The 18,477-nt window shown below is 43.7% G+C and overlaps 1 protein-coding gene across 1 annotated transcript in view; it reads right to left on the bottom strand.

The window, feature by feature from the left end:
• Window positions 1-642: 642 nt before the first annotated feature.
• Window positions 643-18,477, bottom strand: part of grin3a (glutamate receptor, ionotropic, N-methyl-D-aspartate 3A) — a gene marked incomplete at its 3' end in the record, with an annotated part of 71,134 nt that continues 53,299 nt past the window's right edge. The window contains exons 6-8 of the mRNA XM_038987819.1: window positions 17,185-17,300; window positions 9,449-9,600; window positions 643-804 (exon numbers count right to left, since the gene is read on the bottom strand). Of these exons, the coding sequence (XP_038843747.1) occupies window positions 643-804; window positions 9,449-9,600; window positions 17,185-17,300 (430 nt within the window). The remainder of the gene's footprint in view (window positions 805-9,448; window positions 9,601-17,184; window positions 17,301-18,477) is intronic.

The following is an 18,477-nucleotide window of genomic DNA, read 5'->3' as shown; positions in this document are numbered from 1 at the left end:
CCTAGTGGCGTTGCTGTCTTGTTTAAGCAGTGAAGAGTGATTTGTCTAAATATTGTTACGGATTGAGTTTTTTATTGGATAATTATTTTATCGCTACGGTGCTCCCAAAATAAAAGTACCCCATTGGTCGTAGTTTATAGCCCTGGACGTACACTACACAAAGTTTTTGATATTGGAGACAAAACATCCACATCGTTGCTCGGGTTAATGTGAGCAGGTCAGAGATGAATCCTGTGCTTTTCTAAACCAAAGCCAAAGTGTCAAACGTCCTTTCAACTCTGAAGTTAAACAAGCACTGTCATTCAATTCAAAATGTATTGGCTCTGTATGGCAGGCGTCAACGTCTTACTGGAAACGTCTCTGAGACTGCTTTGAGCCACAGCTCCTTGTTGCTACATCAACAATCTAATCACATCATCACATAATTGTTTTATAGAGACAGGGTGGTATTGAAAATCCTCATGACCAAGTGAAGAATCTTGTAGTGTGTGACTGCCTGTCTGTGGCACAATGTTTAGTGTGAGCAACACTATGTAAACAAGACAAAAAAAAAAAACTACAGGAAAGATGTTTGTTTAATGTGAGAGGCTCAGCAATGTTATGATTTTGCAAGTCGTGTAGTGTATGTATGCCCGGCATTACCTGACTAGTATGCAGCCAATACTTGAACTTGGGGTCCTTGACTCTGGGTATGACAAAGCGGTAGATGATGTGTTCAGCCAGGGTGGTGAGGAGAGACAGAACCAATCCGACACACAGCATCAAAAACAGGCCTGAGAAATGCTTTATGCCCATTTGTAAGGTCTGGAAAGAGACAAGACAGACAGGATCAGCATATGTCCCATCCAAACGGTCGGAAGAGAATAGAGCCAAACACACAGGATCTATTTAAGAGTAAAGTGTAATGTATTGATTCAGCAGCACATCACTATTACACATCACCATTACACATCACTGTTTACTATTACACATCACTGTACACTATTACACATCACTGTACACTATTACACATCACTATTACACATCACTATACACTATCACACATCCCTATTACACATCACTGTTACACATCCCTATTACACATCCCTATTACACATCCCTATTACACATCCCTATTACACATCCCCATTACACATCACTATCACACATCCCTGTCACACATCACTGTTACACATCACCGTTACACATCACTATTACACATCACCGTTACACATCACTATACACATCACCGTTACACGTCGCTTTTACACATCACTATTACACATCGCTATTACACGTCGCTATTACACGTCGCTATTACACATCACTATTACACATCGCCATTACACTATCACACATTGCTTTTACACATCACTATTACACATCACTATTGCACATCGCTATTACACGTCGCTATTACACATCGCTATTACACTATTACACATCGCTATTACACTATTACACATCACTATACACATTACTATTACACATCACTGTTTACTATTACACAACACTATTACACATCACTATTACACATCACTGTTTACTATTACACAACACTATTACACATCACTATTACACATCACTGTTTACTATTACACAACACTATTACACATCACTATTACACATCACTGTTTACTATTACACAACACTATTACACATCACTATTACACATCACTGTTTACTATTACACAACACTATTACACATCACTATTACACATCACTGTTTACTATTACACAACACTATTACACATCACTATTACACATCACTGTTTACTATTACACAACACTATTACACATCCCTATTACACATCACTGTTTACTATTACACAACACTATTACACATCACTATTACACATCACTGTTTACTATTACACAACACTATTACACATCACTATTACACATCACTGTTTACTATTACACAACACTATTACACATCACTATTACACATCCCTATTACACATCCCTGTTTACTATTACACATCACTATTACACATCCCTATTACACATCCCTGTTTACTATTACACATCACTATTACACACCACTGTTTACTATTACACATCCCCATTACACATCCCCATTACACATCCCCATTACACATCACTATTACACATCCCTGTTACACATCACTATTACACATCACTATTACACATCACTGTTGCACATCGCTATTACACATCACTGTTGCACATCACTATTACACATCACTGTTTACTATAACACACCACTGTTTACTATTACACATCACTATTACACATCACTATTACACATCACTGTACTCTATTACACATCACTGTACTCTATTACACATCACTGTTTACAATAACACATCACTATTACACATCCCTGTTACACATCCCTATTACACATCCCTATTACACATCACTGTACTCTATTACACATCACTGTACTCTATTACACATCACTGTTTACAATAACACATCACTATTACACATCACTGTTTACAATAACACATCACTATTACACATCACTGTTTACAATAACACATCACTATTACACATCACTGTTTACAATTACACATCCTATTACACATCACTATTACACATCACTGTACTCTATTACACATCACTATTACACATCACTGTACTCTATTACACATCACTATTACACATCACTGTACTCTATTACACATCACAATTACACGAGTACACATTACTATTACACATCACTATTAGACATCACTGTACACTATTACACATCGCTGTACACTATTACACATACACATACACATACACATACACATACACTATTACACATCGCTGTACTCTATTACACATCACAATTACACGAGTACACATCACTATTACACATCACTATTACACATCACTGTACACTATTACACATCGCTGTACACTATTACACATCGCTGTACACTATTACACATCGCTGTACACCATCACACATCACTGTACAATATCACACATCGCTGTACACTATTACACATTGCTGTACACCATCACACATCGCTGTACACTATTACACATCACTGTACACTATTACACATCGCTGTACACTATTACACATCGCTGTACACTATTACACATCACTATACACTATTACACATCACCATACACTATTACACATCACTATTACACATCACTATACACTATTACACATCACTATACACATCACTATACAATCTATACTATTACACATCACTATTACACATCACTATATACTATTACACATCGATATTACACATCACCGTACACTATTACACATCACTATTACACATCACTATACACTATTACACATCACTATACACATCGATATTACACATCACTATCCACAATTACACATCACTATATACTATCCCACATCACTATCTACTTTTACACATCACTACACACTATTACACATCACTATTACACCGTTACACATCGCTATACACTATTACACATCAATATTACACATCACTATACACTATTACACATCACCTATTACACATAACTATTGCACATCGCTATACACTATTACACATCACCTATTACACATCACTATACACTATTACACATCACCTATTACACATCACTATACACTATTACACATCACCTATTACACATCACTATGCACTATTACACATCACCTATTACACATAACTATTGCACATCGCTATACACTATTACACATCACCTATTACACATCACTATACACTATTACACATCACTGTACACACCACTATTACGGTTCACCGTACACTATACACTACTATACATCACTGTACACTATTACACATCACTATACATCACTGTACACACCAATATACACTATTACACATCACTATTACTACAATATCTATTATTTAGGCCCATTTTTAGTAAGCTTCCATCATTTATAATGGACTCCATCATTAGTAAGCTTCCATCATTTATAATGGACTCCATCATTAGTAAGCTTCCATCATTTATAATGGACTCCATCATTAGTAAGCTTCCATCATTTATAATGGACTCCATCATTAGTAAGCTTCCATCATTTATAATGGACTCCATCATTAGTAAGCTTCCATCATTTATAATGGACTCCATCATTAGTAAGCTTCCATCATTTATAATGGACTCCATCATTAGTAAGCTTCCATCATTTATAATGGACTCCATCATTAGTAAGCTTCCATCATTTATAATGGACTCCATCATTAGTAAGCTTCCATCATTTATAATGGACTCCATCATTAGTAAGCTTCCATCATTTATAATGGACTCCATCATTAGTAAGCTTCCATCATTTATAATGGACTCCATCATTAGTAAGCTTCCATCATTTATAATGGACTCCATCATTAGTAAGCTTCCATCATTTATAATGGACTCCATCATTAGTAAGCTTCCATCATTTATAATGGACTCCATCATTAGTAAGCTTCCATCATTTATAATGGACTCCATCATTAGTAAGCTTCCATCATTTATAATGGACTCCATCATTAGTAAGCTTCCATCATTTATAATGGACTCCATCATTAGTAAGCTTCCATCATTTATAATGGACTCCATCATTAGTAAGCTTCCATCATTTATAATGGACTCCATCATTAGTAAGCTTCCATCATTTATAATGGACTCCATCATTAGTAAGCTTCCATCATTTATAATGGACTCCATCATTAGTAAGCTTCCATCATTTATAATGGACTCCATCATTAGTAAGCTTCCATCATTTATAATGGACTCCATCATTAGTAAGCTTCCATCATTTATAATGGACTCCATCATTAGTAAGCTTCCACAATTTATAATGGACTCCATCATTAAGACTTCAAAACACACAAATAAACACAGACTGATGAAGATGATTAAGTATTGACATGTATTTCATTAATATTGAAGTAGTGTGATGTACAGTGCCTTGCAAAAGTATTCATCCCCCTTGGCGTTTTTCCTATTTTGCTGCATTACAACCTGTAATTTAAACGGATTTTTATGTGGATGTCATGTAATGGACATACACAAAATAATTCAAATCCGTGAAGCAAAAAGAAAAAAAAAACATTTGTTCAAAAATAATTACAAAAATTCAAAACGGAAAGTGGTGCGTGCATATGTATTCACCCCTTTGCTATGAAGCCCCTAAATAAGATCTGGTGCAACCAATTACCTGTGTGCAATCTAAGTATCACATGATCTGTCACATGATCTCAGTATATATACACCTGTTCTGGGTCTGCAACACCACCAAGCAATGGGCACCACCAAGCAAGGGGCACCACCAAGCAAGGGGCACCACCAAGCAAACAGGTCAGGGACAAAGTTGTTGAGAAGTACAGATCAGGGTTGGGTTATAAAAAATATCCAAAACTTTGAATATCCCACGGAGCACTATTAAATCCATCATTAAAAATGGAAAGAATATGGAACCACAACAAACCTGCCAAGAGAGGGCTGCCCACCAAAACTCACGGACCAGGTAAGGAGGGCATTAATCAGACAGGCAACAAAGAGACCAAAGATAACCCTGAAGGAGCTGCAAAGCTCCACCGCGGAGATTGGAGTATCTGTCCATAGGACCACTTTAAGCCGTACACTCCACAGAGCTGGGCTTTATGGAAGAGTGGCCAAAAAAAAGACATTACTTAAGGAAAAAAATGTGCAAACATGTTTGGTTTTCATCAAAACATATGTGGGAGACTCCCCAAACATATGAAAGAAGGTACTGGTCAGATGAGACTAAAACGTAGCTTTTAGACTATCAAGGAAAATGCTATGTCTGGCACAAACCCAACACCTCTCATCACCCCGAGAGCACCACCCCTACAGTGAAGCACGGTGGTGGCAGCATTATGCTGTGGGGATGTGTCACGTTCCTGACCTGTTTTCTCTTGTTTTTGTATGTGTTTAGTTGGTCAGGGCGTGAGTTGGGGTGGGCATTCTATGTATTGTGTTTCTATGTTGGGTTTAATGTGTTGCCTGATATGGTTCTCAATTAGAGGCAGGTGTTTGACGTTTCCTCTGATTGAGAACCATATTAAGGTAGGCTGTTCTCACTGTTTGTTTGTGGGTGATTGTCTTCCGTGTCTGTATGTATGTTCGTACCACATGGGACTGTAGCGTTTGTTTGTAGTCTGTACCTGTTCGTGCGTTCTTCGTGTATTTGTAAGTTCTCATGTTTTAGGTCAGTCTACGTCGTTTATTTGTTTTGTAGTTTGTTTAAGAGTTTTCGTGTTTCGTTGTTCTGTTAATAAATATTCATTATGTCTTCATCACCCGCTGCGCCTTGGTCCGCTCATTCACCACAAGACGACCGTTACAGAATCACCCACCAACGAAGGATCAAGCAGCGTGAGAAGCAACAGCAGCGATCGCAGGATTTCTGGACATGGGAGGAAATACTGGACGGGAAAGGTCCATGGGCTCAACCTGGAGAATATCGCCGCCCTCGTGAAGAGCTGGAGGCAGCTAAAGCCGAGAGGCGGCGGTATGAGGAGGCAGCACGGAAGCAGGAGAAGGATCTGGGCTACACTACGTGGGAGGAGATCGACAGGTGGGCAATCGACCCAAGGAGAGTGCCGGAGCCCGCCTGGGATTCTCTGGCACAGTGTGAGGAGGGATACCGGCGAATGGAGGCAGCACGACGACGCGGTAGGAAGCCTGTTAGTCAAGCCCAAAAATTTCTTGGGGGGGGGGGGGCTAAAGGGTAGTGTGGCGAAGTCAGGTAGGAGACCTGCGCCAACTTCCCGATCTTACCGTGGAGAGCGAGAGTACGGGCAGACACCGTGTTATGCGGTAGAGCGCACGGTGTCTCCTGTACGTGTGCATAGCCCGGTGCGGGTTATTCCACCTCCCCGCACTGGCCGGGCCAGATTGAGCATTGAGCCAAGTGCCATGAAGCCGGCTCTACATATCTGGCCTCCAGTACGTCTCCTCGGGCCGGCATACATGGCACCAGCCTTACGTATGGTGTCCCCGGTTCGCCTACATAGCCCAGTGCGGGTTATTCCACCTCCCCGCACTGGTCGGGCTACGGGGAGCATACAACCAGGTAAGGTTGGGCAGGCTCAGTGCTCAAGGGAGCCAGTACGCCTGCATGGTCCGGTATATCCGGCGCCACCTCCCCGCCCCAGCCCATTACCACCAGTGCCTACACCACGCACCAAGCCTCCTGTGCGTCTCCAGAGTCCTGTGCGTCCTGTTGCTGCTCCCCGCACTAGCCTGAAGGTGCGTGTCCTTGTTCCGGTACCACGCACCAGGCCTACAGTGCGCCTCAGCCGGCCAGAGTCTGCCGTCTGCCCAGCGGCGCCTGAACTGCCCGTCTGCCCAACGCCGTCTGAGCTGTCCGTCTGCCAAGCGCCACCTGAACTGCCCGTCTGTCCTGAGCCTTCAAAGCCGCCCGTCTGTCCTGAGCCTTCAAAGCCGCCCGTCTGCCCTGAGCCTTCAAAGCCGCCCGTCTGCCCTGAGCCTTCAAAGCCGCCCGTCTGCACTGAGCCTTCAAAGCCGCCCGTCTGTCCTGAGCCTTCAGAGCCGTCAGCCAGACAGGAGCCGCTAGAGCCGTCCGCCAGACAGGAGCCGCTAGAGCCGTCCGCCAGACAGGAGCCGCTAGAGCCTTCCGCCAGACAGGAGCCGCTAGAGCCTTCCGCCAGACAGGAGCCGCCAGAGCCTTCCGCCAGACAGGAGCCGCCAGAGCCTTCCGCCAGACAGGAGCCGCCAGAGCCTTCCGCCAGACAGGAGCCGCCAGAGCCTTCCGCCAGACAGGAGCAGCCAGAGCCTTCAGCCAGCCGTGACCTGCCAGAGCCGTCAGCCAGCCATGACCGGCCAGAGCCGTCAGCCAGCCATGACCGGCCAGAGCCGTCAGCCAGCCATGACCGGCCAGAGCCGTCAGCCAGCCATGACCAGCCAGAGCCGTCAGCCAGCCATGAGCAGCCAGAGCCGTCAGCCAGCCATGAGCAGCCAGAGCCGTCAGCCAGCCATGAGCAGCCAGAGCCGTCAGCCAGCCATGAGCAGCCAGAGCCGTCAGCCAGCCATGAGCAGCCAGAGCCGTCAGCCAGCCATGAGCAGCCAGAGCCGTCAGCCAGCCATGAGCAGCCAGAGCCGTCAGCCAGCCATGAACAGCCGTCCCTCAGTCCGGAGCTGCCGTCCCTCAGTCCGGAGCTGCCGTCCCTCAGTCCGGAGCTGCCGTCCCTTAGTCCGGAGCTTCCCCTCATTCCGGTATTGCCCCTTAGTCCGGTGCTGCCCCTTAGTCCAGTGGGGTTAATTTGGAGGGTGGTCATTGGGAGGAGGCTACAAAAGCGGGGATTGACTATGGTGGGATGGGGACCACGCCCAGAGCCTGAGCCGCCACCGTGGACAGATGCCCACCCAGACCCTCCCCTAGACTTTTGGTGGTGCGCCCGGAGTTCGCACCTTGAGGGGGGGGTTATGTCACGTTCCTGACCTGTTTTCTCTTGTTTTTGTATGTGTTTAGTTGGTCAGGGCGTGAGTTGGGGTGGGCATTCTATGTATTGTGTTTCTATGTTGGGTTTAATGTGTTGCCTGATATGGTTCTCAATTAGAGGCAGGTGTTTGACGTTTCCTCTGATTGAGAACCATATTAAGGTAGGCTGTTCTCACTGTTTGTTTGTGGGTGATTGTCTTCCGTGTCTGTATGTATGTTCGTACCACATGGGACTGTAGCGTTTGTTTGTAGTCTGTACCTGTTCGTACGTTCTTCGTGTATTTGTAAGTTCTCATGTTTTAGGTCAGTCTACGTCGTTTATTTGTTTTGTAGTTTGTTTAATAAATATTCATTATGTCTTCATCACCCGCTGCGCCTTGGTCCGCTCATTCACCACAAGACGACCGTTACAGGATGTTTTTTCACGGCAGGGACATGGAAACTGGTCAGAAATGAAGCAATTATGGATGGCGCTAAATACAGGGAAATTCTTGAAGGAAACCTGTTTCAGTCTTCCAGAGATTTGACACTGGGACGGAGGTTCACCGTCCAGCTGGACAATGACCCTAAGCATACTGCTAAAGCAACACTCGAGTGGTTTAAGGGGAAACATTTAAATGTCTTGGAATGGCCTAGTCAAAGCCCAGACCTCAATCCAATTGAGAATCTGTGGTATGACTTAAAGATTGCTGTACACCAGCAGAACCCATCCAACTTGAAGGAGCTGGAGGAGTTTTGCCTTGAAGAATGGGCAAAAATCCCAGTGGCTAGATGTGCCAAGTTTACAAAGACATACCCCAAGAGACTTGCAGCTGTAATTGCTGCAAAACGTGGCTATAAGTATTGACTTTGGGGGGGTGAATAGTTTTGCATGCTCAAGTTCTTTTTTTTGTCATATTTCTTGTTTGTTTCACAAGAAAAAATATTTTGCGTCTTCAAAGTGGTTGTAAATCAAATGATACAAAAAATATATTTTAATTCCAAGTTGTAAGGCAACAAAATAGTAAAAATGCCAAGGGGGTGAATACTTTCGCTTGCTACTGTATTTCATTAATATTAAAGTGGTACGATGTACATTACCTCAGTGACGGCGAAGCTCCGTTTTCCACAGGGCACCACCTTGTACCACTTGTCATGCAGCATATCCATGAAGCCGTCTGACTTGTACTGGCTCACCAGCTCTGAGATGTTAGAGGACAGGGGAGAGTTCTGACGCAGGCCGATGCCATAACCTGAGAACAGATACACACATAGAATGACTTAGACAACACAGCAGGCCGATGCCATAACCTGGGAACAGATACACACACAGAATGACTTAGACAACACAGCAGGCCGACGCCATAACCTGGGAACAGATACACACACAGAATGACTTAGACAACATAATCGTCCCTGTCTTCCTCTGTACTATGGGTATGGTATGGGTGATGAAGACATCATCGTCCCTGTCTTCCTCTGTACTATGGGTATGGTACGGGTGATGAAGACATCAACCTCCCTGTCTTCCTCTGTACTATGGGTATGGTACGGGTGATGAAGACATCATCGTCCCTGTCTTCCTCTGTACTATGGGTATGGTATGGGTGATGAAGACATCAACCTCCCTGTCTTCCTCTGTACTATGGGTATGGTATGGGTGATGAAGACATCATCGTCCCTGTCTTCCTCTGTACTATGGGTATGGTACGGGTGATGAAGACATCATCGTCCCTGTCTTCCTCTGTACTATGGGTATGGTACGGGTGATGAAGACATCATCGTCCCTGTCTTCCTCTGTACTATGGGTATGGTACGGGTGATGAAGACATCAACCTCCCTGTCTTCCTCTGTACTATGGGTATGGTACGGGTGATGAAGACATTAACCTCCCTGTCTTCCTCTGTACTATGGGTATGGTACGGGTGATTAAGACATCATCGTCCCTGTCTTCCTCTGTACTATGGGTATGGTACGGGTGATGAAGACATCAACCTCCCTGTCTTCCTCTGTACTATGGGTATGGTACGGGTGATGAAGACATCATCGTCCCTGTCTTCCTCTGTACTATGGGTATGGTATGGGTGATGAAGACATCATCGTCCCTGTCTTCCTCTGTACTATGGGTATGGTATGGGTGATGAAGACATGATCGTCCCTGTCTTCCTCTGTACTATGGGTATGGTATGGGTGATGAAGACATCATCGTCCCTGTCTTCCTCTGTACTATGGGTATGGTACGGGTGATGAAGACATCAACCTCCCTGTCTTCCTCTGTACTATGGGTATGGTACGGGTGATGAAGACATCATCGTCCCTCTCTTCCTCTGTACTATGGGTATGGTATGGGTGATGAAGACATCAACCTCCCTGTCTTCCTCTGTACTATGGGTATGGTATGGGTGATGAAGACATCATCGTCCCTGTCTTCCTCTGTACTATGGGTATGGTACGGGTGATGAAGACATCATCGTCCCTGTCTTCCTCTGTACTATGGGTATGGTACGGGTGATGAAGACATCATCGTCCCTGTCTTCCTCTGTACTATGGGTATGGTATGGGTGATGAAGACATGATCGTCCCTGTCTTCCTCTGTACTATGGGTATGGTATGGGTGATGAAGACATCATCGTCCCTGTCTTCCTCTGTACTATGGGTATGGTACGGGTGATGAAGACATCATCGTCCCTGTCTTCCTCTGTACTATGGGTATGGTACGGGTGATGAAGACATCATCGTCCCTGTCTTCCTCTGTACTATGGGTATGGTACGGGTGATGAAGACATTAACCTCCAAGTCTTCCTCTGTACTATGGGTATGGTACGGGTGATGAAGACATCATCGTCCCTGTCTTCCTCTGTACTATGGGTATGGTACGGGTGATGAAGACATCAACCTCCCTGTCTTCCTCTGTACTATGGGTATGGTATGGGTGATGAAGACATCATCGTCCCTGTCTTCCTCTGTACTATGGGTATGGTACGGGTGATGAAGACATCAACCTCCCTGTCTTCCTCTGTACTATGGGTATGGTACGGGTGATGAAGACATCATTGTCCCTGTCTTCCTCTGTACTATGGGTATGGTATGGGTGAATAAGACATCATCGTCCCTGTCTTCCTCTGTACTATGGGTATGGTACGGGTGATGAAGACATCAACCTCCCTGTCTTCCTCTGTACTATGGGTATGGTACGGGTGATGAAGACATCATCGTCCCTCTCTTCCTCTGTACTATGGGTATGGTATGGGTGATGAAGACATCATCGTCCCTGTCTTCCTCTGTACTATGGGTATGATATGGGTGATGAAGACATCATCGTCCCTGTCTTCCTCTGTACTATGGGTATGGTACGGGTGATGAAGACATCAACCTCCCTGTCTTCCTCTGTACTATGGGTATGGTACGGGTGATGAAGACATCATCGTCCCTGTCTTCCTCTGTACTATGGGTATGGTACGGGTGATGAAGACATCAACCTCCCTGTCTTCCTCTGTACTATGGGTATGGTACGGGTGATGAAGACATCATCGTCCCTCTCTTCCTCTGTACTATGGGTATGGTATGGGTGATGAAGACATCAACCTCCCTGTCTTCCTCTGTACTATGGGTATGGTATGGGTGATGAAGACATCATCGTCCCTGTCTTCCTCTGTACTATGGGTATGGTACGGGTGATGAAGACATCATCGTCCCTGTCTTCCTCTGTACTATGGGTATGGTACGGGTGATGAAGACATCATCGTCCCTGTCTTCCTCTGTACTATGGGTATGGTATGGGTGATGAAGACATGATCGTCCCTGTCTTCCTCTGTACTATGGGTATGGTATGGGTGATGAAGACATCATCGTCCCTGTCTTCCTCTGTACTATGGGTATGGTACGGGTGATGAAGACATCAACCTCCCTGTCTTCCTCTGTACTATGGGTATGGTACGGGTGATGAAGACATCATCGTCCCTCTCTTCCTCTGTACTATGGGTATGGTATGGGTGATGAAGACATCAACCTCCCTGTCTTCCTCTGTACTATGGGTATGGTATGGGTGATGAAGACATCATCGTCCCTGTCTTCCTCTGTACTATGGGTATGGTATGGGTGATGAAGACATCATCGTCCCTGTCTTCCTCTGTACTATGGGTATGGTACGGGTGATGAAGACATCATCGTCCCTGTCTTCCTCTGTACTATGGGTATGGTACGGGTGATGAAGACATTAACCTCCCTGTCTTCCTCTGTACTATGGGTATGGTATGGGTGATTAAGACATCATCGTCCCTGTCTTCCTCTGTACTATGGGTATGGTACGGGTGATGAAGACATCATCGTCCCTGTCTTCCTCTGTACTATGGGTATGGTACGGTTGATGAAGACATTAACCTCCCTGTCTTCCTCTGTACTATGGGTATGGTACGGGTGATGAAGACATCATCGTCCCTGTCTTCCTCTGTACTATGGGTATGGTACGGGTGATGAAGACATCAACCTCCCTGTCTTCCTCTGTACTATGGGTATGGTATGGGTGATGAAGACATCATCGTCCCTGTCTTCCTCTGTACTATGGGTATGGTACGGGTGATGAAGACATCAACCTCCCTGTCTTCCTCTGTACTATGGGTATGGTACGGGTGATGAAGACATCATTGTCCCTGTCTTCCTCTGTACTATGGGTATGGTACGGGTGATGAAGACATCAACCTCCCTGTCTTCCTCTGTACTATGGGTATGGTACGGGTGATGAAGACATCATCGTCCCTCTCTTCCTCTGTACTATGGGTATGGTATGGGTGATGAAGACATCATCGTCCCTGTCTTCCTCTGTACTATGGGTATGATATGGGTGATGAAGACATCATCGTCCCTGTCTTCCTCTGTACTATGGGTATGGTACGGGTGATGAAGACATCAACCTCCCTGTCTTCCTCTGTACTATGGGTATGGTACGGGTGATGAAGACATCATCGTCCCTCTCTTCCTCTGTACTATGGGTATGGTATGGGTGATGAAGACATCATCGTCCCTGTCTTCCTCTGTACTATGGGTATGGTATGGGTGATGAAGACATCATCGTCCCTGTCTTCCTCTGTAATATGGGTATGGTACGGGTGATGAAGACATCATCGTCCCTGTCTTCCTCTGTACTATGGGTATGGTACGGGTGATGAAGACATCATCGTCCCTGTCTTCCTCTGTACTATGGGTATGGTACGGGTGATGAAGACATCAACCTCCCTCTCTTCCTCTGTACTATGGGTATGGTACGGGTGATGAAGACATCAACCTCCCTGTCTTCCTCTGTACTATGGGTATGGTATGGGTGATGAAGACATCATCGTCCCTGTCTTCCTCTGTACTATGGGTATGGTACGGGTGATGAAGACATCAACCTCCCTCTCTTCCTCTGTACTATGGGTATGGTACGGGTGATGAAGACATCATCGTCCCTGTCTTCCTCTGTACTATGGGTATGGTATGGGTGATGAAGACATCATCGTCCCAGTCTTCCTCTGTACTATGGGTATGGTATGGGTGATGAAGACATCATCGTCCCTGTCTTCCTCTGTACTATGGGTATGGTATGGGTGATGAAGACATCATCGTCCCTGTCTTCCTCTGTACTATGGGTATGATATGGGTGATGAAGACATCATCGTCCCTGTCTTCCTCTGTACTATGGGTATGGTATGGGTGATGAAGACATCAACCTCCCTGTCTTCCTCTGTACTATGGGTATGGTACGGGTGATGAAGACATCATCGTCCCTCTCTTCCTCTGTACTATGGGTATGGTACGGGTGATGAAGACATCAACCTCCCTCTCTTCCTCTGTACTACTACCCTGAAGGGGGGGAGAACCCCCCCCTTCAGCCACCCCCCTCCCCCCCAAAAAACACCATTCTGAACTATCTGTAATTTTAATTCAGACATTTGAACAAAACAAAATAAATAATCATAATATTTAAAACTATATAAATATAAAAATATATACAATAAATAAGTCAAAAATATCAAAAATAACTAACAGACAAATAGAAACACATTTTAGTATATAAATACAAATAAAAAAGAGAATTGAGTTATTACACTATTACCCTATTACAAAAAACATACAAATAAAATAAAATTGCACAAATCCTACATCACACAAATACACAAATAGAATAACACACTTATAAAGAAGAGAACCTGATTATTACACTATTGGTCTCCAAACAAGAAACACACAAACTAAATTGCACACCTAATTGCATTACTAATTGCATTAGTACTGTACAAAGTTAGAGGTGCGCTATTTGATAGATTCCCCCGCTCCCCCTACCTCGAGCTTCCAGTGGGGAGACCTGAGGTCAAACTACCCCCGCCCCCCTCCCCATCTCGTACTTCTGAGTTGGAGACCTTCCCAGGCAGTAGCCTGCCTAGCTCACAAACTAGAATCAGGGCGCCCACTCCGACAAGGTTAATTGACCCGCAGTCCCACACGGTGACACGATATCATTGACGTGACGTGCAAATGAGCGATAAAAAACCCATCACGCAAATGTCACCATTCGGAATATTAATATTATAATTATATACATTTGAAGTGGGAAGTTTACATAGACTTAGGTTGGAGTCATTAAAACTCGTTTTTCAACCACTCCACAAATGTCTTGTTAACAAACTATAGTTTTGGCAAGTCGGTTAGGACATCTACTTTGTGCATGACACAAGTAACTTTTCAAACAATTGTTTACAGACAGAATATTTCACTTATAATTCACTGTGTCACAAATCCAGTGGGTCAGAAGTTTACATACATTAAGTTAACAGCTTGGAAAATTCTAGAAAAGGATGTCATGGCTTTAGAAGCTTCTGATAGACTAATTGACATCATTTGAGTCAATTGGAGGTTTACCTGTGGATGTATTTCAAGGCCTACCTTCAAACTCAGTGCCTCTTTGCTTGACATGATGGGAAAATAAAAAGAAATCAGCCAAGACCTCAGAGAAAAAATGTGGGACCTCCACAAGTCTGATTCATCCTTGGGAGCAATTTTCAAACACCTGAAGGTACCATGTCCATCTGTACAAACAATAGTACACAAGTATTAACACCATGAGACCCCGCAGCCGTCATACCGCTCAGGAAGGAGACGCGTTCTGTCTCCTGGAGATGAACGTACTTTGGTGTGAAAGTGCAAATCCATCCCAGAACAACAGCAAAGGACCTTGTGAAGATGCTGGAGGAAACGGGTACAAAAGTATCTATATCCACAGTAAAATGTGTCCTATATCAATAAATCAGTGGGGGGGGGGGGGGGGGGGGGGTGCTCCCGGATCCGGGTTTCTGAGTCGCTAGAAGTAAATATTCATGTCGTATCACAACGCTGCGTTTTGGTCAAATCCCTACTCCTCCTCTTCGTCTGAAGAGGAGGAGGAAAACCGTTACAAATACAAATATGTATGTAAACTTCCGACTTCAACTGTATTATCTTCGTGCGGGCGCCCCATGCCGCCCCCGGTAAGATTCTGCCCCGGGCGGCTGCCCATGTCGCTCCCGGTAAGATGCCGATGTCGCCTAAATCCACCCCACAGGATGTAGAATTATAATTAATTATAATTTGGTTTGAGTGACAGCAAGTATAATTTAATTCAGTACAATTCAAAGAAATTCCACTCCGTCATAGAAGATGATGGGTGTCATATTGAATCTGACAGGTCACACTTCCAGAGAACAAAGAATATATCACTTTTCTCTGGAAACAATGTTCATAACCTCGTTTAACCTTTAACCTTTGAATAGCCAATTACACCGAGTGTACAAAACATTAGGAACACCTTCCTACTATTGAGTCGTACCCCCTTTTGCCCTCAGAACAGACTCAATTCGTTGGGGCATGGACTGCAAGGTGTTGAAAGCATTCGACAGGGACGCTGGCCCATGTTGCCTCCAATTCTTCCCACCGTTGTGTCAAGTTGGCTGGATGTCATTTGGGTGGTGGACCATTCTTGATACACACAGGGAAACTGTTGAGTGTGAAAAACCCAGCAGTGTTGCAGTTCTTGACACACTCAATCCGGTGAGCCTGGTACCTACTACCATACCCCTTTCAAAGACACTTAAATATTATGTCTTGCCCTTTTACCCTCTGAATGGCACACGTACACAATCCATGTATCAGTTGTCTCAAGGCTTAAAAAACCCTTCTTTAACCCGTCTCCTCCCCTTCATCTACACTGATTGAAGTGGATTTAACAGGTGACATCAATAAGGGATCATAGCTTTCACCTCGATTCACCTGGTCAGTCAGTCTATATCATGGAAAAAGCAAGTTCCTAATGTTTTGTACACTATATTTCTACCAACCATTTCATTTGTTTGGCTTATTTTTTTAAAGGTTTTAGGGTCAACTTCAGGGTTAAATAAATGCATTCTGGGAAATGTAGTATTTTCCACATATTGAAAAAAAATTAAGTAATTAATTAAATATAAATTAGAATTTTCTCATACAGGTCTTGTCTTCCTTGATCTTATAAAAATAAATTACTTCATCAATATTGTATATAATGATATCTTTGATGTTTTCTGTGATTTCAATTATATTTCCTTTAATTTAAATTATAATTGCACTTCTGTATCCTGTTTAAAACTTAAATTCAAATTCAATTCAAATTCAAGAATTGAACTGGAATTTGATGCATTCAAGTCTGAATTGAGCACAACCCTGGTGGGTCTGTCTTACTATATTCTTGGGTCAATATCCCGTGTGAAAAGGAGAGGGAACAGAGGGCGTTCCTGTATGGTTCCTCTTTAGTATGGATATAGCATTAACACGTTATTTCATGTCAATATACTTGCCTTCGATCGCAAAGGGTTTCCCCACAGTGAGTGTCTTGCATTCTGCATCTATAGACACCTCGTAGTCTAGTAAGGCCTTGTCCATGATGAAAGCATCCAGTTGCTGTGGATCATGCCTGAAACAACAGAAGAAGAATTACTACTGAATTGCACCTCTATCTAACATTGACTAAGATTAAGGGATGATTTTTTTTTTTCAATTCAATTCTTTAAATGTAGACGTTGTCACGTTCTGACCATAGTTCTTTTGTGTTTCCTTGTTTTAGTGTTGGTCAGGACGTGAGCTGGGTGGGCATTCTATGTTTTGTGTTTCTATCTTGGGTTTGAGGTTTGGCCTAATATGGTTCTCAATCAGAGGCAGGTGTTTGTCATTGTCTCTGATTGGGAACCATATTAAGGTAGCCTGTTTTGTGTTGGGATTTGTGGGTGGTTGTTTCCTCTCTTTGTGTTCATTGCACCAGAGAGGACTGTTTCGGTTTGCCACGTTTGTTATTTTGTATTTTTGTAAGTGTTCACGGTTTTCGTCTATTAAACATGTTGAGCACTGGCTACTCTGCGTGTTGGTCCGATCCCTGTTACACCTCCTCTTCTCGTGAAGAGGAGGAAGGCTGCCGTTACAGACGTTCAAAATACATAATTTGTTGTTTCATGTCCTGGCGGTTCTAGTTCAAGTGTGAGAATACTGAAGTTTATATTTTTCAAGAAAAAAAAAGTTCCTTGCACCCAAGTGGGTTACCCAGTAAAACGTGCTTAGTAATATATTGTGTTGGAAATCAATGACCCAAGCCCAGCTCAGTTAATGCCTACCATTGTGTTGCTCAGCAAATGTACATTATACCAGGGGTGTTGGAAAACACAATGTAAGTCACCTAATTTATGTCCCTCTAACTGCCCTGAATGCCTCTGCTGATCCCACAGCTATTGTATACAGTAATAATGTGCCTATGAACCAGAGTATTACTGTTATCACTGAGGTGGTGTGCCCTAGGAGGAAGTCCACTGTGTGCAGCTCACCCTGGACTAATAAAAATAACCTGAGCATGTCTACCTCTGCTAAGCTTCCCAGTAAAGCAATGAAAACAATCAAGCATCCCAGAAAAGTGCTAAAAATAGCCCATATTAACATATGTAGCCTAAGAAACAAGGTCCATGAAATCAATAACTTGCTTGTAACAGATGACATTCATATTCTGACTATCTCTGAAACTCACTAAGATAATACCTTTGATGATAGAGTGGTAGCAATACATGATTATAACAGCGACAGAAAAGACAGAAATGCCAATGGGGGAG

This window comes from Salvelinus namaycush, unplaced genomic scaffold (assembly GCF_016432855.1).
Source record: "Salvelinus namaycush isolate Seneca unplaced genomic scaffold, SaNama_1.0 Scaffold865, whole genome shotgun sequence".
Classification (NCBI taxonomy): domain Eukaryota; kingdom Metazoa; phylum Chordata; class Actinopteri; order Salmoniformes; family Salmonidae; genus Salvelinus; species Salvelinus namaycush.
The sequence above is the reverse complement of the archived record's forward strand: the minus strand, read 5'-3'. Positions and strand labels throughout refer to the sequence as shown.